The following is a 26,229-nucleotide window of genomic DNA, read 5'->3' as shown; positions in this document are numbered from 1 at the left end:
TTGTTTTGTCAGTACCCGGTTACAAGAAATAATTGTGCACAATTTGATCATATATGACAAGGTCTTATGACAAGTTAGAGAATGGTCAAAAGACAAATTAATTGTGGCTAAGATGTTTTTTTTTGTTAAATGTCTCCAAGACGACAGAAACATTCTCTAGGCAGTATCAAGAGGATAAACTAATACGTCCTTTCCTGGCAAATGATAAACTTGTCTTATTAAACTTTTAGGAAATTGTTAGCTCCGGATACAAAATCAAATGCTACTTAGAAGCCAGTTTCTACAAGTTTTCTTTAACAGTCCATGAGCCAGACAAATCATTTGAGAAAGAGACATTCTAAGATTCTTTAATTCAAAGTGGAAAGAAAAAGTTTATTCCAGATAATACAGTGTGTAAACATTTTTTTTTATTCATTACTTTAAAAGTTTACAAAACCAGCAAAAGATACCGTAGTTGTTTATTTTAGTGCTTTGCTTAATTTGTTATATAATTCTTTCTATAAACCCAGCATATGATTTTTTGGGTTGGCATGAGTAAATTTGAATTTTTTTAAAGCCTGGAGTGTGGCAATCCAGAAATAATGTTCCTACTCTATGTAGAATTAAAGCCAGGTTTCTTAAATTGACTTGCGGCCTTATCAGATATAAAATATGAAGTACACAATCTGGTTAGGTGTAATACTGCACTCATCCTTATTCTTTGGTTTGAAGATGATGTCCATCAGAATTAATATTTTAAATCATCACAAAATATCTAAACATATTTAAATAAACTATAAATAAATTATTCAAAATTTTATTCAAAGTGCATATCAATATTGGAGAGGGGGGGGACAAAAATAAATTTCTACTTTATATGATCTCTAAAAACTATATGACTTTTTAAAAAAAGCAATATCTCGCATTTCTATTTTCCTGATAGAGGTTTGTGTTAAGAGAATATCAGTTTTTTGATGATTTAGATCTCAAAAACAAAATTAGTTTTTTTTAGTATTGCAGACTAGATCCATGGGCTCTAGTTTTTGCCAGTCTTTGATTATTCAGCTGGGTTTAACAAGCTACTGGCAAATTTAAAAGCCATCGTAATGTAATCATGATAAATTGAATACTTTTTTCTTTTGTTTTTAAAACAAAATTTTATGCTTGTTTAATTGTAAAAGCATTTTAATTTGTATACAAATAATTCAAATTGATTTAATTATTCAATATTTTATTTTACACATTATCAAATCATTATAGGTGTCTATATTCCACAAAAAAATTCTCAATATAATTAAAGCAGTTTAAATTTGAAAATAGATGTGAAAAAAAAATATTCAAATTGGAATATTTTCCCCCCCCTAAAGACAAATGAAGAAAACAACTCCAGTAACTATTATTTAAAAAAAAAGATAATATATAATATACATTTGAATACTTTGTGACTAAGGAACAATGTTAATTTAAAATTATCTTTAAAAAGAAATACATGCTTTGTAAAAAGTGCACTTTCTAATATAGTTTAATAAATAAAAAACAAACATAAATTTATTAAAAAAGAAAAATAGATTGTATGTGAGCTAGGAGGAACTATTATTGTACAGAGCATATTGACACTTGAATGTATGACATTCACAAGAGTTGGCATCTATGTAAGTAAATATTACATAGAACTGAATTTGTAAGGTACCAAACAAAAGACTAAGTCAGCCATTTTTGCACTTTAGCACCATGCCTACAAGATTAAGGACAAGAACCCCAATGAGGAGGACATGTCCTCTTTTCACTACTTGCCTGGTGACCCTAAATATTCTTATATTGTAAAATTTGCTTTTATTAAAAAAAAAAAAAAAACAACCAAGTAATTGCACTAATCCATAATTAAATGGGGAGTAATTATGAGCATAAATGTGTACAAGTAAAACAATAAGTCACTGTAACAATCAGGATCATCATAAATTGACAAAAAAGCAAACAAACATTGTTATATACAATGTCTAACTGAATATGGAATGCCTATAAAACAGATGTTATGGTATTAAATATGTAACAAGTATCAGTTATAATAAATGAAAGACATTATTTCATGTAATGAATTCTGTGAGTTTTGCCTAGATAACATTAAAATATAATTAAATGAATATAAAATATGACTCAGTACAATTAACTATACATATATTAAATATAAATGAATAGCAGCACCAGGGACAAACTTTTTTTTAAATGAGAGAAAGTAGTGAATTAAATGCTACGAAAATAAGGGACTGCGCCAACCAAAGCTCAAACCAGTGACCCTGGAAACAACACTGCCTAGTGATAACCACTAAGCGAACTTAAACTCTAGACCATCGGAATGTCCTGGAGTGAGCTGCTATTCATTTATGTTTAATATATGTATTTATCACATTTGTTTCAGCACCCAGCTTCAACTCTATATTTACGTACAATTAACTAGTAATGCTAATATTGTAAAATTTCACTTTTACACAAACAAAGGGTTTAAGTCCATATTTATCACATTCATTTTATTACGGTACCAATGATGAAGGTTAATGTATGTACTTAATTACGTTTTGTGACTAAACATTAGATGGCACCATATGTACTCATTTTTCTATATTTAATGTCCTTGGAGTTATGCATCCTTCTTCCTTGAAGTGCCAGTGCAATACTAACAATAAGAAACAGACAGAAGAGAACAGTAAGCAGGGCAAAGGTTACAGTATAGATTAATACTTCAGGCTCATCAACTGGATATGTTAAACTTTCATTGAGGATGTAACCCAAAGACCAACCAACTTCAGTACTAGAAATCTGGAAAATAAGGATGACGGGGAAAAAAAAAGATTAACATAAATGGAGCTCTAGATAGCACTCGAATTCAAATCAATGCAAATGTTAAAAATCTTAACTTTATATTATTGCTTTTATATAGCTCTAGATAGCACTCGATTTCAAATCAATGCAAATGTTAAAAATCTTAACTTTTTATTATTGCTTTTATATAGCTCTAGATAGCACTCGATTTCAAATCAATGCAAATGTTAAAAATCTTAACTTTTTATTATTGCTTTTATATAGCTCTAGATAGCACTCGATTTCAAATCAATGCAAATGTTAAAAATCTTAACTTTTTATTATTGCTTTTATATAGCCTGTCGCTCCTATAGCATGGTCAATGCAATCTTGTTCATTCTTTTTATGGAAAGGTGTAACTGACAGAGGATTTCCATGCTGCCTTAGGGCAGTTAGAAAACAACATGGCCTGAGTCAAATTTTACATTAAAAATTCATAGTCCACATTGGGCTTAGAGCTAAGGTTCTCAATTAGTTTCATGGCATAGATCACACTATTCTGCAAGGCACAGTAATAAGTGTAGGTACTGAAGGAAAATAAAAACTAACAAAAATGAAGAAGAATGATAATAAGGCATTGCCCTTACTATCCATCACCTATTCTCAAAGGATTAAAACTGGCAGCTGGAGGTAATGCATGTCAAAATATCTAATCAATTTTTTCCTATTTGACAAGTGTTGAATCAATTATTACCTTTTCAACAAAATTTATATCTGGCCATTTGGCTTCAGAAAAATTATATCCTTCAAACAGTAATAGATTGATGTAAGTAGACTGTAGACAATACCACATCAGATTCTCATGTTCTTGTGGTGTGACAGGAAGGTTTAGAAGCTGTAGGATAAAAAAAAGGAGTAAATTATAAATTATTAGAAATAAGGTTCTTTTCAAAATGCTAAGTTTGTTATATGGTATCGATAAATTTTGGTTATTTTGAAAGAGAAAATGAAACTGTATTGTTTTACTTGTAACAAAAGTGATAGGTCCATTTTTTCATAGTGAAATTGTAGAAAATGATTACTCTAAGGTGATTGATGTTAACTAGCATATAAATGACAATCTTTTCAAAGTGATGTAATGGTATGTTAAAGATCAAAATTTGTATGAACAATATAATAAATATCTCACCTGCTCCCAAGAGGAATTACAGATTTTATTTTTAGCACTGACTAAATCAGCATGAGGAAAGGAGCTTTTAGTACTTGATGATAAATTCAGAAAGTTAGTAATATAGTAGAAACTTGAAAAAGCCTGCATACATAGAAGTGAAATATATTATAAATGCTGGAGTGTTTCTAAATGAGTCATTTTAATAAAGAAGTTACTTCAATTTGATAAGAATATGTGAAATTTTTTACTTTTATCCTTTGTTTTTTTTGATAGTCTTTTAATATAAAATTTTGTAGTTGTGGAAATCAAACAGAGATGCATACTCAAGCTCGGGTCCAAAATGAAATAGCATGTAAGTTTTATGTTCTGTTTAAATTAAATTTGGAAATGTGTTTTTTTCAATAACTCAAAGCCTTGTTAGATTAAAAAAATTTTTTTTTGTAAAGTAAGTAAAGTTCTCCTTTCAGACCTTGCGATCTATAAGCAGATGATGTAGAGGTCATCTGTTTCTATGACCCATGGTTAAAGAGAGTGTCATGTGGCCAGCACAATGACCAAATATTTTCTTTGTTTTGGAACTTGTCATGACAAGCTATAATTGATTTCCCTTTTCTGCTGCATTTAGTCTTGGTAATACTTCAGTATCTTGTGTGTTTTCAGTCCTTGTAGGAAAAAAAAGTCCTGGGAAGGATTAAGGGTTTGCGTACAACACTAACTTCCTTTGTAATCTTTTTTTTTTTAATTGTTCACAAAGAGTCAAGTATTCTAGGGCTGAAGGAATGTAAATGATTAGGTTTAGAACCATTTATTTTATAGTATGTTTTTAAGGAAATAATGAATTCATTAAAGGGAAACTCCGATAGTTTTTCAAATTTTAGTTATTGACATATTTAAATTCTGCGTAAAAAGTTGTAATAGTAAACATTATATCATTTTTTATTTAAATGCTCGGAAAATTTTATATTTAATAAATTAGACAGAAAATTCTTCACGCCCCCCCAAAAACGGGGTTCTGCGAGATGTTTTTAGTTTTTAAAAACGTGACGTCACAAGGGTGCTGGCTAGATTTAGATCTAGACCTATATAACCGATAAACTCTCTAGTGTGATCTAGACCTATCGGATCGCATTTATTGTTACGCTTCACAGCTAGATGTAGTCTCCACGTTGATTTATAATCGGTCTTTGTTTATAAATAATATTCTAGATCTAAAACTCTATTTCTACTTGAAGAAAATGAAATACTGTTCTTCAGCTTGTTGCAGTAGTTCCAATCACAAAGATAAAATCAGCAAGTATGCTGATACAGAAATTAGTGTCTCTTTTCATTTGTTTCCAAGAGATGAAGTTTTAAAGGGAAAAATTTATTCGCCAGAAGAGCAAATATTTTTACAAAGGCATTAGCTAATTCCTGTTTATGCTCAAACCATTTTGAGAGAAGCTGTTTCAGCAACTTCATTGCTGTGGAAATGGGATTTGAAAAAAATTGAAGTACCAACAATACATTGGATTTCCAGGCCAAGAATTCAATTAATGAAACTACTGAGACATTTTAAACAACTGAAGTTCATAAATATAAATGAAATCAGATTTGTGAGCTAGAAATTTACTACGAATACTAGATCTACTATTAAATTTCTTATTTAATAAGTAGATCTATCGTCTACGAAACTCAATTCCAACTTTTTAACTTTTGACCTTGGGGGTGTGTCTTGCCGGCTGAGCCAGCGACAAGCTCTCTCATCACTTTTCCATGTCTACCAATGTTAGGTCAAAACGGCACAAAAAAGATCAGAACTTTCTTACTGTCAAACATTCAGTCATAATTTATACACCATTAGAAATTTCTTTTAAAGTATTTTAATGATGTACTAACGAAAATTTTTTTTATCAAAGATAATTTTTTTTTCGCCTCCCTATCTATAGGATTTGAGTGCACACTCGTAACGTCACACAGAAATTCATTGAAAATCTGACTGTTTTGGATGCGCAGAAAAATTATGTCACAAAAACATCAATTACTAAGTTATTCTTGCAAATAAAAAAAAAAGGATAATATATTCATTGTCTATAAATCAAAACACATATTATATCAAAAATTGTCAAAACCATCGGAGTTTCCCTTTAACACCAAAAATGCCAAAGCCTTATATGTTTTTTTTTTATTGTTAATGCTTGTTTAAGGTAATATTATTGTCATTTAAAAGTTCATTATTTTCTAAGGCTTTAAAAATCATCTATTAAGATTATTACATCATCATCATCCCAGTGGCGCTACAGCCCATGGAGGGCTCTGGCCTGCTTTAAAAATCATCTATTAAGATTATTAGTTTAGTTTAATTTAATGGCAATTTCTTATGTTTCTGTTGGGCTCAAAACATGTTTAGTTTAGCGTGGTTATTGTGTACAACACTATAACCAAGTTGGAATGCTAAATCAGGGTCAGCCTTAGGCATAGGCAAACTAGGCAGCTGAATAGACCTCTGATTGGTCGGGGCCTCGCACAAGATGCAAAACATTTTTTTAAGAGAAGAAATAGTGAAACTTGTGCCCATTGCTTTTGGAGTTAAATTGCAGAATTAAAATTTTTTTGCTATTTATTTATTTACTTTCCTATTTCATTAGGGGCCTCCAATTATCTAAGCTTCATTAGGAATTGAAGAAATAAATTGTTGAATTCCTCATGATACTATTAATTACAGCTATTGTATTTAAGGCTTTTAGATTTTTAGTGAACCATTTCTAGAGGTCCTAGAGTAGATTTGATATTAAAATATATGAAAAGATCATTGAGTAGCAAAAAAAAAAAAAAAAAAAAAAAGGTTCCCCTTTCAGACCTCTATAGGACAGATGATGTTAAGTTTAGTTTCTTTGAGTAGTAGCTTACATAAAATGGTCCTGAAATCTCAGGCTGATACACTCCATTAAAAGAACACCTGGAATGATGACAAACAGAAGTGTTGAACAAGGAGACCCTTATAAGATGTTCACACTCTGTACTATTGCTTTGACCTATAAATGTATAATTCTGAAACAGAGAATACATATATTTACCAGATTGCTTTCTATTCTTAATAATAAAAATGTTTTAAAATGTGCAGATTTTTAAGTACAACTAACTTGATCGTTTTGGACTGGTAGAGTAATACTGTGACCAAAAGTCTCAAGTCCAGCTTGACCTGTTACACAAGGAGAAGCAAACAGTTCAGTATCTGTCATGGTTTTATTATAATCTTTTGGCAGACATGGATGTTCAATGGTATAGATAGGGCTGTCAGGCTGAAAAAGAATTAATTCAAAAGGAATGAGACATTTTTTAAAAATATTTTTCAGTTCAATAAATAAATTAGCACTTTACTTCTTCTTCTAGCCAGCTTTATTGCTGCTGAGCTGTGAGCTCTTTTGCAGACTGTACCAAGGAAAAAAAAGTGTGCTGTTTCAGTTGTTCAGCACTGTTGTACAGGGTGTTGGTTATGTTGGGCTGTAGTGGAAGTAGGGTCTGCCTAAGGTGGATTAGGGAGGGGCATTCAAAGAGGATATGGTTTACGGTTTCAAAGGAGTGGGCGCAGTGTCTGCAGAGGGAGAGTTGTGTGGAGTTTATTTTGTTCAGGTGGTAATTTAATAGTGGTGTGTGTCATGTTCTTAGTTGGAAAATTGTAGATTGTTCTTTGCGGGGGAGGAAGTTAATACTGTCCAGTTTGTTAGGTGTAGTTATTTCTTTGTACATGGCTCTGCCTGTGTTTCCTGATGCCCATTGGTTGAGCCACTCCTCTTTGTGATTGTTGACTAACATTGACCTTAGGGTGAGGTAGTTAACAGGTCTATCTGGTTGTTCCATAGATGAACCTGCCTTTGATAGCTTATCTGCCTTTTCATTTCCCATGATGCCAATGTGTCCAGGGATCCACTGTAGTGTGATATTGATATTTAATTTTGATATCATCTGATGGATTATCACAATGAGTGTTGTCAACTCTCTTGGGCTGTTTGAAGTGCTGCTGTTAAGTGCTTGCAGAGTAGATTGGGCGTCTGTATAGACAACAATATCTGGTGGTGGTTGCACTCCTTCATATAATTTGTTTTCCACTGTCTGTAGTGCTATGGTAATTGCCTCAATTTTGGCTTGGAAGTTTGAGCAGTAATCGCCACAGGGTGCGCTTATCTCAAAGTGTTTATTTTTAGAGAAGACCAGGAAGGCACCAAGACCAGCATTGATGGTGGCTTTGAAAGCCGATCAGTCTGTATAAATATGGATAGCTGTTTTTTGATAGCTTTCAATTGTTTCAAGCGTGCCTACTTTGAGCTCCAGTGGATTTGATTCTTTTGTTAAGGTGTTATTTAGTAAATGTGTTTTGATGGTTGGTTGTTTGTAGTTTAGTCCGGGTGTAATGTTTGAAAATCTGGTAATTTTTTCTCTGTTATTGGGTAGGTGGTGTTTTAGGGCTAGTTCGTCAGTAAGTTGGATCAGAGTCCTTTGCTTTTTTTGGTTGTTTTTCCTATTTCTCTGTGTTAATAATTTATTTGGATGATCGTCCTCCAACCTTCTGTATCTCAATAGCTTCTAATGCTTCTCTGTTGCGCCTTAACTTAAGAGGTTCAATATTGGAGTCTATTTCACAGGCTGCTGTGGGAGTAGTTCTCAAACCTCCACTAATTAGCCGCAAGGCTTGGTTTTGGATTGTGTCTAATGATGATTGATAGGTTTTGTTGGCAGCTACTTGTATGGAGAGACAGTTATCCATTACAGATCTGGTTTCTTATAGTTATAATGTTTTTTGTTTGGTGTAATGCACAAATTGTAAGACAAATTTCCTTACGGATAATAAAGATTATTATTATTATTATTATCCAGTGTATAACTGTCTTAAGGTTTTCTTGTCAGCTACCCAGGATGTTCCTGCTAGGTGTTTTATTATGTTTAATCTTTGTGATACCTTTTCTTTTAAATCTGCCATAAAGTGTTTTAGAGACAGCCTTTGGTCTAGTTTTACACCAAGATATGTTGGATTTTCTTCTTTATTTATTGGCTGTGAGTCTATTTTTAGGATGTTGTTTCTTTTTGCTGTTTTGTTGCTGTGGCTAAAGATTGAATAAACTGACTTTTCTTTGTTTATTTCCATTTTCCATAATTTTGAATACATGGAGATAGTTGTGAGGTCTCTATTTAGTTTGGATCTAGTCAGCACTGGATATTTCTCTGTAGTCCAAATTAAAAGGTCGTCTGCATAAAGTGCCTTATTGACCGAAATGAGGTCTGGGAGGTCATTCATGAAGATTAAAAAGAGAGTGCAGCTAAGGGCTGAACCTTGTGGTAGTCCTTCTTCCAAACTTTTTTTTACTAGAAATGGCACCTTCGAATCGGGTTTGGATGGTTCTGTTTTTTAAGAATGCCCTGATCCAGCTGTACATTTTTCCATGGATGCCCATTTTTTCATCTTAAAAAATAGATCTTTTCTCCACACTCTATCATAGGCTTGCTGCAAATCTATAAAAACTGCTGTAGTGTGCTTGTTTTCATGAAACCCTTCTACTGTGTCCTGGATAAAGCGAAAGAGGTGGTCTTCTGTTCTACTTGCTTTCCTGAAGCCAGCTTGTGCATTGTGGAGTGAGCAAGTACTTTCTAGCCACCAATAAAGTCGGTTATTGATCATTTTTTCTGCCATTTTGCTAATGTTGGATGTTAGAGATATTGGTCTATAACTTTTTGGGTCTCCAGGTGGTTTATTTTTCTTTAAAATGGGTATTATGTTTGCGGTTCTCCATTCCTGTGGTATGTCTCTAGTTTTCCATGTATGGTTGATAAAGTTAAGTATACAGAGGGTATAAAATTTGAATCCTGGTAGTGGTTAGTATTTTTAGTTTGGGCTAAGTGGTCATAACCGAAGCCTCTCATATTTAAAAAAAAATAAACACTGTTCAAAGGATAAACAAACAACACTTTCAATAATTCACAAACATTACGTTAAATGCCCCACAGAAATTTAGGCAAATTGTATTTCTCATTTAACATGTGGGAAGCAAAAAAGCAAAAACAAGGTCATCCACGTATAGCCAAACAGCATGGGAGGACCTAAACCTAAGTAAGTCTTAGGTAAATTAAACTAATACTAACATCCAAATTTTCACACAGAAGTCACACTAGATTAATTAAACAATATATGCATTTGTTTAGTTTGAAGTGTCAAGAAATTAACCATCTAAAAAAATATTTTTCTGAATTACTATTTCAGGCAGAGTTTTTAATGTCACAGTACCATACACTTTTCTCACAACACTCTCCTTACCTTGATTAAAGAAGCCAGAATACGTTTAGTAACTTCAGCAACTCCATAACACAGGTAACTGTGGGTATAAACCCCATATTTTTTGCCAAAAAGTTTTACATCTTTTATAAACTCAGGCTCTGTAGATCGGTCTCGAGGTACAAATGTTATTTGTGTGGAAGCTCCACCCAGGTCCATTGCACCTATACTAGGGACAGTAGTGGGTGCCAAGTAATCTTTAACATCTGGTCGATCCTGCAATACATACACTTTACTTAAATGGCGGTTACAGGTACACATTTTAACTTAAAATAATGGAAAGTGTGAGCCACCCTTAAGGGATGAACTGAAAGCTACTTCTAAGTGATGAATTTAAAGGTGAAATAAGGCAAGTGCTGTCTGTCTTCCACAGCTGTTTAACTTACCACTCTAAATGCATTGGCCACATAATTGCTTGTTATCCAAGAGGATGTCCCTTCTTCAGTGCCAGATATTATTTTAACAGAAGTTTCACATATAAATTTAAAAGAAAAGTTGCTAAAAGCATCACATACAGATCCAAGAATCATTTCACAAGCTATAGGATTGGTTGCACTAAAGGAAAAAAAATGTACACAAGTCTTTATGTTTTTACTAAAATTCTCAAAAAAAAAAAAGAAACAAATTTTAAGTAAATTGGCTAGCTATGATCCACATTTAATAAGGATCCACATACAAATTTCATTTGTAAAACAAGTATTTACTTTTTGGCAGGAGATAAAAATCTATCTTTGGCAGGAGATAAAAATCTATCTAAAGAGGTAGGTGCCAGAGAAAATTTTCTTTATTTGGTGCCTGAGTTAAATTTCTGACTAAAGGTTAAGTTTTTATGGTGCTCCCCCCCCTTTTTAAACTGATTGAAACTGTGTGTATGTGGGTTAAAAAAAATTTCAATACTGTTAAATACAAGAGTTCAGTATCAAATTAGCAATTATTTGATTTAAAAAAAATACAAATTAAAGCCACATAATTAAGATCATATCATAAATTAAGTGCAACTGAATTATATTTATTTTTGAATTTATATGTTTTTAAAATGACAAACAAGCCCAAAAGATTTTGAAACTAGAATTCATAAACTTAACAGATATTTAATTTTCCCAAAACTAGTTTGAACTTCACTATAGAAATTTAGCTTGTGAATTAAAAAAAAAATATACTTGTTCGAATTGTATTCTTCATTACAATAATAGCAAACATGTTCTTTTTCTAAATTTAGAAACATTTTTGTTTTACCGTTTGCATTTTACCTGTTATGACATGATTAGAATTTAGTTATTTGTTTCGGGAATAAGGGGAAAGTTTTACTTAGTGACAAGTGACGTGACAGATAGTTAAAAAACATGAACTCTCTAGGCGACGCCTTAGAATGAAGATGCTTTCTTATTTACAGTAAGAATAAGAAGAATTATATAGACGGCTAGTAAAAGAGGATATCGGACGGTTCCCGTATTAAGTATTAAAAGTGTTTGTTGTTTCAACACCAGCGTCGACTCTATTTATTGATTGTTGGCCTTTCGTCTGTGTTATCTGTTCCAGTATTGAGTTCAGTGTTATCTCCAGTTGGACTTAGTTACATTTTCAAGTACTAAACACCGCGGAAGAGCATAACAACCTAAAATATTTTGGTTAAACAGATGCAATGATGTTGTACTAAATTATTAACAATTTTATTTTGGACCTTAATTTTCTATAAAAACAATCCAAAACCCAGGGATACATTTTAAACTAATGGGGTGACAGATACAATGTAGTTTTTGTAATAGCCATATGACTGTAAATTTCAAATCTCTTATACTTACTTTAATAACCTCATACCAGCTGTTGCACCTAAATAGATGGGTGTGCTGGAATGTTTATCTTTGGGTATTGTTTTCTTAGCTTCAGTCAGACATTTGATCAAAGACTGGCCAGCTTTATCTGGTGTATTAGCAAAGTTTGCAATGCCAGAACCTGGAAAAATATGCAGCATTACAACTTACAATAACAAGTAATGGTCTATCTATTGTCATAAAAGAAAAGTAAAATAAAGAATGGCCGAATCAACTAAACACTGTAAGCTTTAAATAGCAAGAACAAAAAGATCTTTTGACAATTAATGGTCAATGAATTGTAGCCAAAAATGAGTAATAAATGTTTGGGTTTTCATATTTCATAAATAAATGAAAGCTATGTAATGTACTAGTTTAGAGAGTAGGTTAGTTTTGTTAGTTAAATATATTGTGTATAGTTTTAGCGATGGTAAAAGTAATGACGTAGTAAGACAGACTAATGACGTAGTAGAATTAGGCGAACAAGAGACCAACATGGCGTTATGTTAGAAGTAGGCTGTGTTTTGAATAGTAGTTGAATAGTAGTTAGATATAGCGACGTTTTAGAAAGACTGGACGGATTCCCCAGTGGTTAATAAAGTCTCATTTTATAGAACTGAATGTTGTTATCAAGTATATCTATTTTGTAATGTTCTGTGGCTAATGTTAAGTAATTATTGATACATAGTCGAAGTCAGATTAGATTAGCCCACAACATTATTTTGGCGACCCCGAGGCCAGAACGAACGCCACGCCATTATTTTGACGACCCAGAGAAGGGATCGAAGAACGCCAGAACATTGCCTGAAGTGAGCCAGAAATTTGTAGCAGTTGAACTAGAGTTCGTGGAACATTGAGAAGTCGACAGTTTTACTTCGCTGTCAAGTAAGTCATTCGTCATGAAGACAGTATTTTGAGAGGCGCTCGTTATTAACTTTGCAAGGTCATCGAAGTTGACCGTTAGAATCACTTTGTCAGTTAGACAGTGATGTATAGAAGACGTCATTCTTCTAAAGTACTAGTCTAGATCCACTAGATCTACACACGAGTGATGGTATACCCTACTACCACACTGTGTGCTCGTCTGTTCAACCTGTGAGGTTGCGTATTTTGTTCATTGGAGAGAGAGTTGGACTTTGCAATTTTTTTTGTATCTCTCTTGAGTGAGACAGCACCACTAGCTTGTCTCCGTATTGCCGTTTGCATACTGTTGTTCCTGACCTGAAGATAGTGGAAGTGAAACATTGAGCTGTTATTTGTAACTTCATCTTTGTCGCCATCAGGATTGTTTTGAGTCGTCGCAGACTACATTTTCGTCGTATACCTCACCACATCTGTGAGCTTGTTTTCATCAAGGACTGAGCTGCACCAGAGACATTATCGTCGAAGTAGTTGTGAATTATTATTATCGTCGTCATCATTGAAACAGACGCCGTAGACGGGATTCGTCGTACATGACATTGAACTGTTGCTGCCAGATTGACTGCACTCTTGTCACTCTAGAACTCATTCGTCGAAGAGGAACCTGAACCGTTACCGCCTTGAGGAACTGTGGAACCGGAAGTTTGACTGAACCGATATCGTCACCTTCAGAGAACATTAGGCCTACACTGTATGTTTGGTGATTGCAACACTTTGCCAGGAGTTGAGCTGCAAACCGAAGCCTTCCAGATTGCCAGGACGGAGGAGCCTGAACTGACCACTGACCCTTGTGTGATACTTGTTGGCCGAAAGGGATTTCAATATAAAAGATAAGTTTATTTTTCCTTCTATTAGTGTGTTTAAAATAGATTCTATAGGACTCAGTGGCCACTTGCTAGTTTATTGCTACCAGGTTAAATCAGGGTGAACCGGGAGTGTTCTTAAAATTGGGTATTTACTAGCAAGGAGCCCACGTATACGTATAGTTGTAAACTTGTCTTGTATGTAAACATGAATCATTTTTTTTTAAAGTCTCGTACCGTTTCAAAACTATTGTATCACTTTTGTCTCTAATCTTTCTATCAGACGAAAGTCTCATCTTTCATAGATGTATTTGGTGTATATATTTATTTCTTTATTCGATTAATTTTTTTGTGTGATAATCTTACGTATTGATTAAGTAGGCTACATTTATTTAGCATTATCTAGCAGTAATCTAGATCTAAGGTGAGTCTAGACAATTAGCAGTATACTATTGTCTATGTAAGAAACCAGTGTTGAACTAAGTACCATTGACATATATAGAAATAGTGTTGTTGTCTAAGATTATAATAGTAACATAATGGCTACAGCTCCAGGAGATTATATGGAGACTTTTCGCTAGCAGATTATTGCTGAGGCTAAACAATTAGAACTTAAAGGGAAGGACCTAACTAGCTATATACAACAAATAGTGACTATAGAGAGAGAGAGAATTGATAAATTAGAAATGGAAAAGGCTAAACTAGAAACAGAGCGTAGGGAGAAAGAAAGAGATAGGGAAGCACAATTAATAAAAGAAGAGGCAGATAGAACATTACAGTATGATTTAGAGAAATTGAGGTTAGATGCGGAATTGAAGAAACAAAATACAAATACTAATAAGACTAGCAATGGTAATAACACAAATGATTGGCCTACTGTTCAGAGTGAAAACATAAACAATAGTAATAGTACAAGTAATGGTAATAGCATGAATGAAAATAGGGATAATCAAAGTACTAATCATTGGCTGATAAAGAAACTGCAGCCCTTTCTGGAAGATAAAGACAGTATTTCAGACTATTTAAAGCGTTTTGAGATCAAAATGAGCAGTTGTAACATAAGAGAAAATGAATGGTCTCAAATCTTACTTGATTTTGTTCAAGGTCAAGCATTAACTATTTGTCAGAACCATGATCATACCATTCAGAATAGTTATGATATATTAAAGAAAGAGCTTCTTAATGCCTATGGTCATAATGCCAGTACATTTAGGAAAAAATATTTTGAAAATTTTCTTAGTAGTCAGATAGATCCTCAAACAACAGTAAATCTTGAAAAAGATTATTTCAGTAAATGGATGTCATTTGAGCAAATAGATCAAAGCTATGAGGGACTTTATTTTGATAGATAATTTTACAAACAAATGTGAATCTCAGTTACAGTCATTTATAAAAGAGAGAAAACCAAAAACTTTAGAGGACATTGTTATTATTATGAGAACTTACAGCAGTGCTTATCCTAATAATTCATTTTCAAATAAAGACAAGAAACACATTGATTTTGTAGGATATAGTAAAGAAACTAAGAGTAAAGATAGACATGAGAGCAGAAATGATAGAAATAGAGATAATACTGACTATAGAGAGATCATCTGTTTTAATTGTCAAGGTAGAGGACATATTGCAGCACACTGTAAAAAAGTGAATTACAATAGATCAGAAAATAGGGATAGTTACAGAAAGCAGAGTAGGAGTAGGTTAGTTGAGTTTAAAGAGAACAGAAACAGAAATAACAAAAGTAGAGTGTATTTCACCAATGATAGGGACAGTAGAGAAAGTAGTGAAAGTGAAGAAGTAGAAGAGATGAACTATTGTTGGGGTGTAGAAGAAATAAATTTTGCAGAAGATGAAACCAACAGAGTGAGAGTACACTCTGGTTTTATCAATGGGAAACCTATGAGGTTTGTCAAAGATTCGGGATGCAGTACAGTTGGAATTAGGAGTAACTTAGTTAAACCAGATTGTTTATTAGGCTATGAGAAAAAAGTAAGGTTGATAGATGGCAGTATCAAGCGCTATCAAGCCTGTAAAGTTTTCTTAGAAACACCATTTTATACTGGTTATTGTAAAGGTTTAGCAATACCAGGATTGTCTCATGATTTGCTTTTAGGCAATATACATAGACTAAAGGAACTGACTCAAAGAGAAATAGATAGCTGGAATAGAAGACATGAATACAAAATGAGACAAAGAAATTCTTATGGTAAAGTGAGAAGAAACATTATTTGTTTTAAATGTCAAAGAAAGGGACATATTGCCAGGCAATGCAGAAGTTGTGACTATTCAGATAGAAGATCTGACCATTATGAGTATGGCAGAAATTTTGATAGCAATGTCTATGATAGACAGTATCATAGAGGGAACCCTCAGAGAAGATGTAACTCTGATGAGTGCCAGGATACAAGGGACAATGGTAGGTCATATAGACCTTACCAGAGAAGAAATGGAGAAGCAGAATATAGTTGGAGAAAGTAAATTCTTGATGGTTTACTTATAAGTATATATAGATATATATACCAGCATTGGTTTGATTGTATAGTACATGAACATGTTGAGTTCTTTTAGGTTGTAAATAAGTTGTATATGTTATGATATTTATTTGTATGCTATAGTATGGCACTCATAAGACTGTATTGATGAGAAAGGGAAATAATTTGAAGAGTTATAGTTTTAAAGGGAGATAATATATATTGAAAGCTTATTGGAAAGTAAGTATGGGCAGAAGTATTATATTTTCTTTGTGTGTATCATCACATCGATCATTTGTAAATTTTAGATTCCTGAGGAAATGGTAAGCGAAGGAAGAAATAAATTTGAATCTAATGATGGGTTGGAAATGTAGGGATGCCTCAAGTATCACTGTTTAAACGTTGTAATAAGTTGTTAATGGATTTTTACTGTTTGTATCCATAATAGAAAAATGTCATGAAGTTGTGATACTTCTTGAAGATGGACAGTGAGATGGACAGTGAGATGGTACTTGGCATCGTAAACAACATTATTGTGATGTGATGAACTTTTATCTTGTACAACATAACCTGAACCGTGTACAGCGTAAGCTGTGGTAACTACAACGTGATGTTTCGTACTCAAGGACTGTTACACTATGTGCAGAAAGGTTACACTTTGAACTATGTGTCACATCACCTACCACATTCAACAGAAGTCTTAGTATTGAACTGTGTATCACATCACTCAGCAGTATTGTGTCAGAGACTATATGGACTTTTTAAAGTTGTGTTTTACAGTGACATTACTATTTGGTCAGTAATAGTGTGTTACTGAGCTTACCTTGTTGGATGTCAAATGACTTACTTTGGTGAATTGTCATTGAACTTAACGCAGTGAGATGTCTGTGAACGAACTTTGTGAGATACCAGTGAACCTACCTGAGATGTCAAGAGAATCTATTTGTTGTGTTGTCCATCCCCATATTTACTGTATTTGTTTTTTCAAACAAAATTCTCCTTGCTATTGTAAAGACATTTTACTGTACTTTTTGTAAAAAATTGTTAAACAATTTTTTTTAGAAAGGGGGAAGGAAATGTAATGTACTAGTTTAGAGAGTAGGTTAGTTTTGTTAGTTAAATATATTGTGTATAGTTTTAGCGATGGTAAAAGTAATGACGTAGTAAGACAGACTAATGACGTAGTAGACTTAGGCGAACAAGAGACCAACATGGCGTTATGTTAGAAGTAGGCTGTGTTTTGAATAGTAGTTGAATAGTAGTTAGATATAGCGACGTTTTAGAAAGACTGGACGGATTCCCCAGTGGTTAATAAAGTCTCATTTTATATCTATTTTGTAATGTTCTGAGGCTAATGTTAAGTAATTATTGATACATAGTCGAAGTCAGATTAGATTAGCCCACAACAGCTACAAGAAAGAAAAAAAAAGCAATTTAAAAAAAGACAGTGGTCATATTTTTCTATAAATATTAAAGTTTTAGGTAAAGAATTCTATGACATGTTAGACATTTTATTTTTGTGTTATTGTATAAGGGTGGCCAAGATAAAAGCAGCCTGGTAAGATTACAGGAGTACTTACAGAAAAATAAATTATAATGCATTATAATGTTTATTTAAAAATAGTAAAAACAGAATATTATTAATAACAACATACTAATTAAGCATTTCATAGTTCTGAAGTGCTATATTCAAATATGCAGCATGACTTCTGGTCTTTTTTTTTCTTTTTAATCTATCTGTAATCATACCAGGCCTCTTTTATTTTGACCACCAGAAATAAAAGCCATTTTATAGTAAGTAATTCACAAAAGACGGCCGTTGTGCTGGCCACATGACACCACTGTTAACCGTGGGCCACAGAAACAGATACCTTTATATCATCTGCCTCATAAATCACTAGGTCTGAAAGGGGTACTTTACTTTCATTTTTTTAATCCAAAATAAAACAATATGATATTTCAAAAAAATGGACAGATGTAGTTTTCACTGTGCTGTATACAAATAACTTGACTTTTTATCTATATTAACTACTTCCATTGTTTGCAAAGAGGCATAAATGTTGAATTAATACAAATATATCATTTATTAAGCTTATTTCATAACTGAAGGAAAACCATGACAAATATTAAATGTTTTCTACTAAACCTTCAGCAGTGCACTTTGTTCCATGCTGTACAGCTACTGCAGTACCATTGAACTTAGACCCTTCCCACTTATATATAAACATGGCTGTATGTGTGGATCCAGCATCAAAAACAATGGCATACTAAATGAAAGAAATAAAGAGAAAGATGCCTTTAGGATCAAAGTAAAATGCTAAGTTACATGTAGTTACATCAAATAAAGACAACCCTATCCTTTTTGAGTTGAAACCCTATTTAATAATGCAAAGTGTTATAAAATGAATGACTTCTTCTTCTTCCTCGTTCTCATTGTTATGTTGGAATGTTCAGATGACTAGACCAATATATGAGATGAACTGCGCAGTGGTTTCCAAATCAGAGAGCTCTCCATATAGTTTCCTTTCCAGACATGCCTTCCCCCAAGACCCAGAATGTGGAACACTCAGGTTGAAAATGTGGAATTTTGGGCCCCAATGTGGAACATATGCAGGTTTATGTTTGTCAGCCATACTGTAGGCAATATAAATAAAACTTCAATGATATAACTATAATAACAATACTAGTTTGCTTCTTATAAATTAGATGTAAATAGTTAAAATAGTATAATTAAAAGTAAGAAAACCTTTAATAATTAATTATAGTCCTTTGTTTGAAATCAATAGTTCTAAATAAGTCCTCTAAGTCTAAGAACACAGATTATAATAATTATATTATTTATAGATCTAAAAATTTATGTCTAGATCTATGGACTTATTGAGAACTAAATTTATTACATAATGATACATAGAAATCTAGAGAGCTATCACCTTCTAAGTCTATTTCTGTAGATAGATCTAGATTTAGTATCATCTAGTTATCTATAGTAATCTTTATCTACTAATCTAGTGCTAGATCTAGATACTAATTTAGACTATGTAGAATCTAATAAGTAGATTAGATATATAGTATAAAGCCTTAATGGGGCTTATTTAGGCCATAGCCTTACAACTTACTGTGTCTAAGTTAATTAATTACATTTAGGTCTAGATCTAGATCTTTAATAACGTATTTTAAAAAAAAAAATCCTTTTCTTAAGTCTTAGATTACTTAGACTTAGAAACCCAAGAAACCAGTTGAGTTAATGTTAGAATAGATCATCTAGACTAGACTAGTACTACTACTAGGCCTAGATTCCTAGATCTAGTAGAGCCATTGTCAGGAAAAGAAAGGGATTTGAATGGAACATTTGGCTTATTGGCACTAACTTAACCTACTAGATTCTAAGAATAGATCTAGTATCTAGACCTAGAGCCTAGTCTATATAGATCTAGCTCAACAATTTCTTCGTAAATTTAGGACACACCGGGTCCGGGAGATGAAATATAAACAATAAACACAGACCTATATATATTTTATTTTGCATTCAGTATTTTCATTTCGCACTATAAATAAATAATGAAAAATCAGCGATTTTTGTGTGTGCCGGAATTCAGACTTGGCGGAACAAAAAATTGTGAATGCGGAACATGTGAGCTTTTTTGATGCTTTTGCGGGACGGTTCCGCATAATGTAGGACTGTAGGCATGTCTGCTTTTCTAATGGGGTGTTTTGGGGCCAGTGTTTTTTACGGGCCTCTTGATAAAGAGAACAGTTTTGAAGGATATGGTCAGCATTCTCTGGTGACACTCCAAATGGGCAGATTTCACTGGTTCCAATTTTGAGCTTTCGGTACATATGTTGTCTCATTCTGTTGTGTCCGGTCCTGAGTCCAAAGATTAGAGGTTGATCTTGTCAGGATAGCTTAAAGTAGGCATCATCTTTCTTGTGATTGGGATGAGAGCTTGTCCATTTCTCATTTATTTTATTCACTATTAGTTTCTTCATTTCTTCTGGATAGAGTGCAATGTTTAATTGTGAGTTTGTTCTCCCACTCTTTGCTAATGTGTCAGCCTTCTCATTTCCTTCTAGTTCTATATGTGCTGGTATCGATTGAATAACAGTTTTTTTTTTGCTGTTGTTGAGCTTTATAAGTGCTGTTCTGAGTCGTTTTATATAGAAGGAATCAGAGTTTTCCAAGCTTTGGAGGATTGTTTTCACATTGGTTAGAAAGACAATCTGACTGTGTGAGATACTTGGATGATTTGCTGGCATGGTAGCAGCTAGTTCTAGTCTTCCATTTCTGCTCTGTGGCAGTCAGAGAGCTCCTTAGACGCAATGGATTTTTCTAGTTTTTCTCCATCTGGCCATTCGATGAGTATTCCAGTTCCTCTATTTGTGGTGGCTTTATGAGATGAGCCATCCATGTAAACTCTGATCCCCAGATTGCTAGGATAATGAGTCTGAATGACTGAAGTTAAACTCTTCATGTCTCTAATAGCTGTTTAATAATGACAAAGAATTATAGATCCCTATTGTAAAGCTCTCTAAAACTATACAAATCACATTGCAGTTTTCTATTTAAAGTTAAAAAAAAAACAAGTTAAAAACAAGTTAAAAACTATTACCAATTAATACTATTAATAATTAATACTTTTTCAATAAGAATGCTTTTAAGATATGGAGAGTTTCTAAATTAATGAAAAACTACAACCTTACATAAGTATGTCCACAAATCTACTAAATGTTTGAAGACTACAGACTCACATCTGTTTCAGTACTAGTTTTGAACTTGAGTACACAAATGGCAGCCAATCCAACAATGCCAATGATGAAGCTTATCAATGCTAAAAAACAAAATGTGTTACATCTGCAGGGAGTTTTCACAGCAACATCTGTAATATTTTGAAGAATGAAATTTAAAAAATTTCTTATCTAATATAATATAAAAAAAATGAATTTAAAACCCTTAAAATGAAAACTAAATGACCAGGATTAAAGGTCATAAAATTTTCTTTTGCAAATTTGCACTTTAAACCTACATGAAACAAACCATATCATTTTAAGAGGAAATACTAAAGGATCCAGAATAAATTGAAAACATTTTCATAAAGTCAAAGAAAAAAAACCCATCAAGGTCCAAACACTAGCAGTGATAAATATTTTATTACATAGGGCAATTACAATAAAAACTCATGGATGATGTCTCTTTAAATTACAAAAGTCATTAATGAAAGAAACTAAGTTTTAAATCATTCATATAAAACTTGCTTGACTAGTATGAGTCATAGAAGATGTCAAGAGTGAAGGGGAATAGCCTACTACTGAATTGGTTACACAGTAGTTAGTTTGGAAAAAAGTGCTTGTGATATCATGCACTTCAGAATAAACTTGCATGAATGGAAAAATTTTAAATATCCATGCATCTGACTTGACACTAGATCTATGAAGATTAAAAACCAATTAAATGGCATAGGGCAGCGGAAGAATTTTCTTGTCCAAATGTTAATTTGATAGCTCACTGAAAAAAAAAAATCGCCGCCCCTTCCCCTTAAAAATCACCAGCAAAAACATGATGTTGATTACTTTGTAAGGGTAAAAAGGTGAGTGAAACAAGGAAAAAGCAAATATTAAATTCACAACCAGATTAGGAAAAATCAATAATTGAAAAAAAAAAAAAAAAAAAAAAAAAAAAAAAAAAAAAAAAAAAAAAGGAAATGTCTCATCAGTTTGGCACCCAGGCTATTATTGTGGTCATTTTGAAATGCTAATTTAAATGTTCTGGGGGCTACCATTTTGGTCCTAAAAAACTCTCTATGTATTACAATTCTAAGACATCTAATATTATGGTATGGATTGTTAAAAAATTTCATACTTTCAAAAGTCCAGTGTAGAAATGCACCATCTTGCACACCTATCTGAGATAGTATTGCTGTTCTCTGAAGTTGGTCATGACCTTTACTACGTAAACAGTATTCATGCTTTAATGGCACATCAGCTCTTCTACATAGTTCTCTCAACAAGGTTTCTACTGTTGAATCAGGAAATATGTTTATATGGTAACGTCCCTGTGGCTCATCTGATGGAAGAATACTCTGAACAATCAATTCAATTTCAGGCATTTTCTACATAAGATGTTAGCAGAACACCTGGTGAAATTTATAAAGAGTTCTTTGTATTAAATCATAGTCATTTATAAAAACAAGTATAATATATTTTACAAGTCGGATATGACCCACAGTCTTAAGTTTGTGTATCACTAAGCTTGTGCAATAGGTTTAGATATATGTCAAATATGGCGAGATAATTCCTTTACACTTTTTAATTTTCACATGAAAATGAAAGTAGACTATGAATTGGGGTTTACCCGTTAAACATTATAGAAAATCATATACCAACTAAATACACATCAAACAAAATAAATAAATGCTGGTTTAATAATAGATTAAAGAAGCTTTGTAAACAGAAGGAAAACCTATATAGAAAATTTAAAGAAACTAAGGCAGAAAGAGTTTATAACAAGTAAATAAATATTAAACACCTAACCCAAAAAGTAAGCAGACAGCTGCTGTGTGAATACATAAACAATGTAATATCTAAAGATAACAACAAAAACCTATGGTCATAGATTAAGTCTAAGAATATGGAAACAACAGGCATAGTGCCATTAAAAGGAGAAGACAACTTAACACATAATGATAATGAAACTAAAGCTAACATCCTAAACAAATACTTTGCATCAGCATTCTCAGCCCCAGGAGACAAAGACATATTACTTAATTTGAACCAAGTAGACAACATAGTAGATACAGAAGTACAAGAAAAGGGAATCCAAAAACTATTAGCCAACATCAAAGCGAATAAGGCATCTGGACCTGATGGTATTCCAGCTAGATTACTTAAAGAACTTAGCAGTGAGCTAGCACCAGTGTTCAAAATACTTTTTCAGGCATCTCTTAACCAGGGCAGAGTACCAAGGGACTGGAAATAAGCTAATGTCACCCCCCTATTTAAAAAAGGAGAAAAATATGACCCAGGAAACTACAGACCAGTATCACTTACCAGCATCACATGTAAAATCCTAGAACACATAATATGTAGCAACATCATAAACCACTTAGACAAACATAATGTTCTTACTCCATACCAACATGGCTTTAAAAAATACAGATCATGTGAAACACAACAAACAGGACTAATGGACCTCATTCACGAATCGTAAACAAACAACATTTAGTCACGTGATCTTATTGATAAAACAACGAAAAAAACTGTTATGTGACAACCATCATGAATTAAACATGAGATCGTAAATTATATAGAAGAGATAGAGCACCACGTGCTAAATCTTGTTTGTTTACGATTGGTGAATGAGGTCCATTGATGATTTTTCAAAAGGTTTCTAGATGAGCAAATACATGCTATCTTACTAGATTTTTCCAAGGCTTTTGACAAAGTTCACCATCATAGTTTGCTAAAAAAATTAAAATTTTTTGGCATTGATGGTCCATTGCATCAGTGAATTAAAGATTTTCTGATGGGAGAGAACAAACTGTAATAATAAATGGCTCTAAATCAACACCAATAACAGTAAACTCAGGTGTACCTCAAGGAACAGTCTTAGGTCCACTACTATTTTTAATTTACATAAATGATTTACCAAATTGCATTAGGAACAAAAGTCAGATTATTTGCAGACGATTGCATAATATATAGAACAATAAAAACAACACAAGATACAGAAATTTTACAAAGAGAATTAGACGAATTACAGAAATGGGAATCAAATTGGAGCATGTCTTTCCACCCAGAAAAATGTCAGTTATTAAGAGTAACAAAAAAACTAAAACAAATTAATTCCACTTATCTTATTCATGGCAAACCAGTAACACAGACTAAAAACGCAAAATACCTAGGTGTTATAATAAATGAAAAACTGTCATGGAATCCCCATATTGATGAAACTATAAAAAAATCAAACAAAGCATTAGGGTTTATTATAAGAAATTTCTATAAATCAAATAAGAACATAAAACTAAAATGTATTATTTAACCTCGGTTAGGCCAATAATAGAATATGCATCCTCTGTTTGGGACCCCTCAACTCAAGAAAACATTAAAAAACTGGAACAGACACAAAATAGAGCAGTGAGATTCATAACAAACGAATATTCACATTTGACTAGAATAACACCTTTAGTAAAATCACTAAATTTAGAAAGCCTTCAGAATAGAAGACTTAAAAGTAAAGTAGCAATTATACATAAAACACTGAACCATAATCTTCAAATACAAAAAAAATTAATAAAATTCTCAGAAAGATACAAAGATGAAGGCACATTCCTCGTTCCATATGCTAGGACAAATTTGTACAAATGCTCTTTCTTCCCTAGCGCTATTAGAGCATGGAATGGGTTGCCTGAGCTAGCCAGGAAAACCAGTGACTTGGCAGAATTTAGGTCATTGGTTAATATGCACGACTAAATGCATGACGCATAGGGCGTAATCATCTTCTTTTTTGAAGTAACGTCTGTATCACATAAGACATGATAAGATAAGATAAGCAGACCTATTCATCTAATACAAAAGTCTAGTCTAGACTAGGTCTCCACGGGTCACCGACATAGAATGTTTTGAACACATTTTAGTCATGAATTAATTCTGTATAATGTATATTACAGTATATAAAATAATCTTTTATTAATTATAATTTATAGAGTCTATACTATATATGAATAATATAAATATGATATAAGGGAATATAGATCTATAATCTATTCTATTTTTTCTATGGTATTTGTATAGAATAGATGACTTTTACATATATTAGCAAGAAACTAGATCTATTTAAATCTATTAACAGAGAAAAGGTGTAGAAAGTGATTATGATGTGAAGTCAGTGAAGACACTACTACTAGTCACCTAGTGACTATATTTATAATATTATAATATTATAGATCTAGTCAGACTCTAGTCCTAGAGATCTAGATCTAATACTAAAGAGAGAGTCTCTAGACTCTAGACCTAGAGACAGTCTAGACTCTAGACTTGTGTTTTTATATTGATTTATATATTACAATAGTTTTATTATTATAGTTACTATAGTATCGGACTATAGACAGTATAGTCTTAGTACTATAGTAGTATTCTAGTATAGACACTCTACAGACTACTGACTAGTACAGTAGTACTCTAAGTACTCTAGTTAACTCACTCTTAGCTGCTAGCAGCTAGATCTAGCTCTAGTCTCTACCTCTAGTAGTTCAGTAGTACGGTGTACTAACTATTCAGACTATTAAAATACAGAAATGTAAAGAAAAAAATATCTAGATAAAGTAAAAAAAAAGGAAAAACAATTGTATTACAGAGTAGTTACTGAGACTGAGTGATAGTCTGATAGTAATACATAGACTAGATCTAGATCTACTCTATGAGTCTATATGATATGTCTAGTCTAGACTCAAGATCTAGATCTAGTACATCCAATTTGGCAATTACAAAGTAAAAATGTATAAGCAAGTCATGTGTGCAAGGTGAAACAAATCAGTGTTTGATATTTTTGTGTGTTTGTTATCTAAAAAAATATTCATATAAAATGATAAATACAATGTGAAATTAAATATATTTTAAATATGCTTGAGTTTTCAACATCAATATTTCAAAACATTTTTTATGAATGGATTATGATAATAGCGTGACGTCATAGTTTAATTACAAGGGGGCAATGTAAAAACTATTGTGGAAGTTTCCTCATATCCTATAAAGCGATATTATTGTAAGAAGACACACATTGATTTAATTAGTTTAGATTGTACTTTTATTGCTCAATTAAAAAGCACAGCATTTAGATCAAGATCTAAAACCGACAAACATCTCAATTACTAAAATTACTTTCTGAACTTCATTAGTCCTGTCAAAATATAGATCTAGTTAGCGGAAGCACTTTCTTTGGATGTGTATTATTGAACAAGTGACCTAGATGTGAGTGTCGATTATCAGA

The 26,229-nt window shown here is 32.6% G+C and overlaps 1 protein-coding gene across 4 annotated transcripts; it reads right to left on the bottom strand.

Moving 5' to 3' along the window:
- Positions 1–1,483: 1,483 nt before the first annotated feature.
- On the bottom strand, positions 1,484–26,217 carry LOC106068536 (ectonucleoside triphosphate diphosphohydrolase 2-like). 4 transcript variants are annotated; one of them, XM_013227929.2, is made up of 12 exons: positions 26,121–26,217; positions 22,105–22,378; positions 20,997–21,124; positions 18,397–18,517; positions 12,050–12,200; positions 10,634–10,802; positions 10,230–10,463; positions 7,066–7,224; positions 6,833–6,973; positions 3,965–4,087; positions 3,530–3,670; positions 1,484–2,793 (listed from the first exon to the last, which is right to left on the bottom strand). In XM_013227929.2, the coding sequence occupies exons 2-12, from the start codon at positions 22,349–22,351 to the stop codon at positions 2,566–2,568; spliced, it is 1,842 nt and encodes a 613-aa protein (XP_013083383.2). In that variant the 5' UTR covers positions 22,352–22,378; positions 26,121–26,217; the 3' UTR covers positions 1,484–2,565. The 4 variants fall into 4 exon arrangements, with proteins under 4 accessions (XP_013083383.2, XP_013083384.2, XP_013083387.2 ...); XM_013227930.2 differs by lacking the exon at positions 26,121–26,217 and adding an exon at positions 25,595–25,744; XM_013227933.2 differs by lacking the exon at positions 26,121–26,217 and adding an exon at positions 25,606–25,695.
- Positions 26,218–26,229: the final 12 nt, after the last annotated feature.

Source organism: Biomphalaria glabrata, chromosome 1 (assembly GCF_947242115.1).
Source record: "Biomphalaria glabrata chromosome 1, xgBioGlab47.1, whole genome shotgun sequence".
Taxonomy (NCBI): domain Eukaryota; kingdom Metazoa; phylum Mollusca; class Gastropoda; family Planorbidae; genus Biomphalaria; species Biomphalaria glabrata.
The sequence above is the reverse complement of the archived record's forward strand: the minus strand, read 5'-3'. Positions and strand labels throughout refer to the sequence as shown.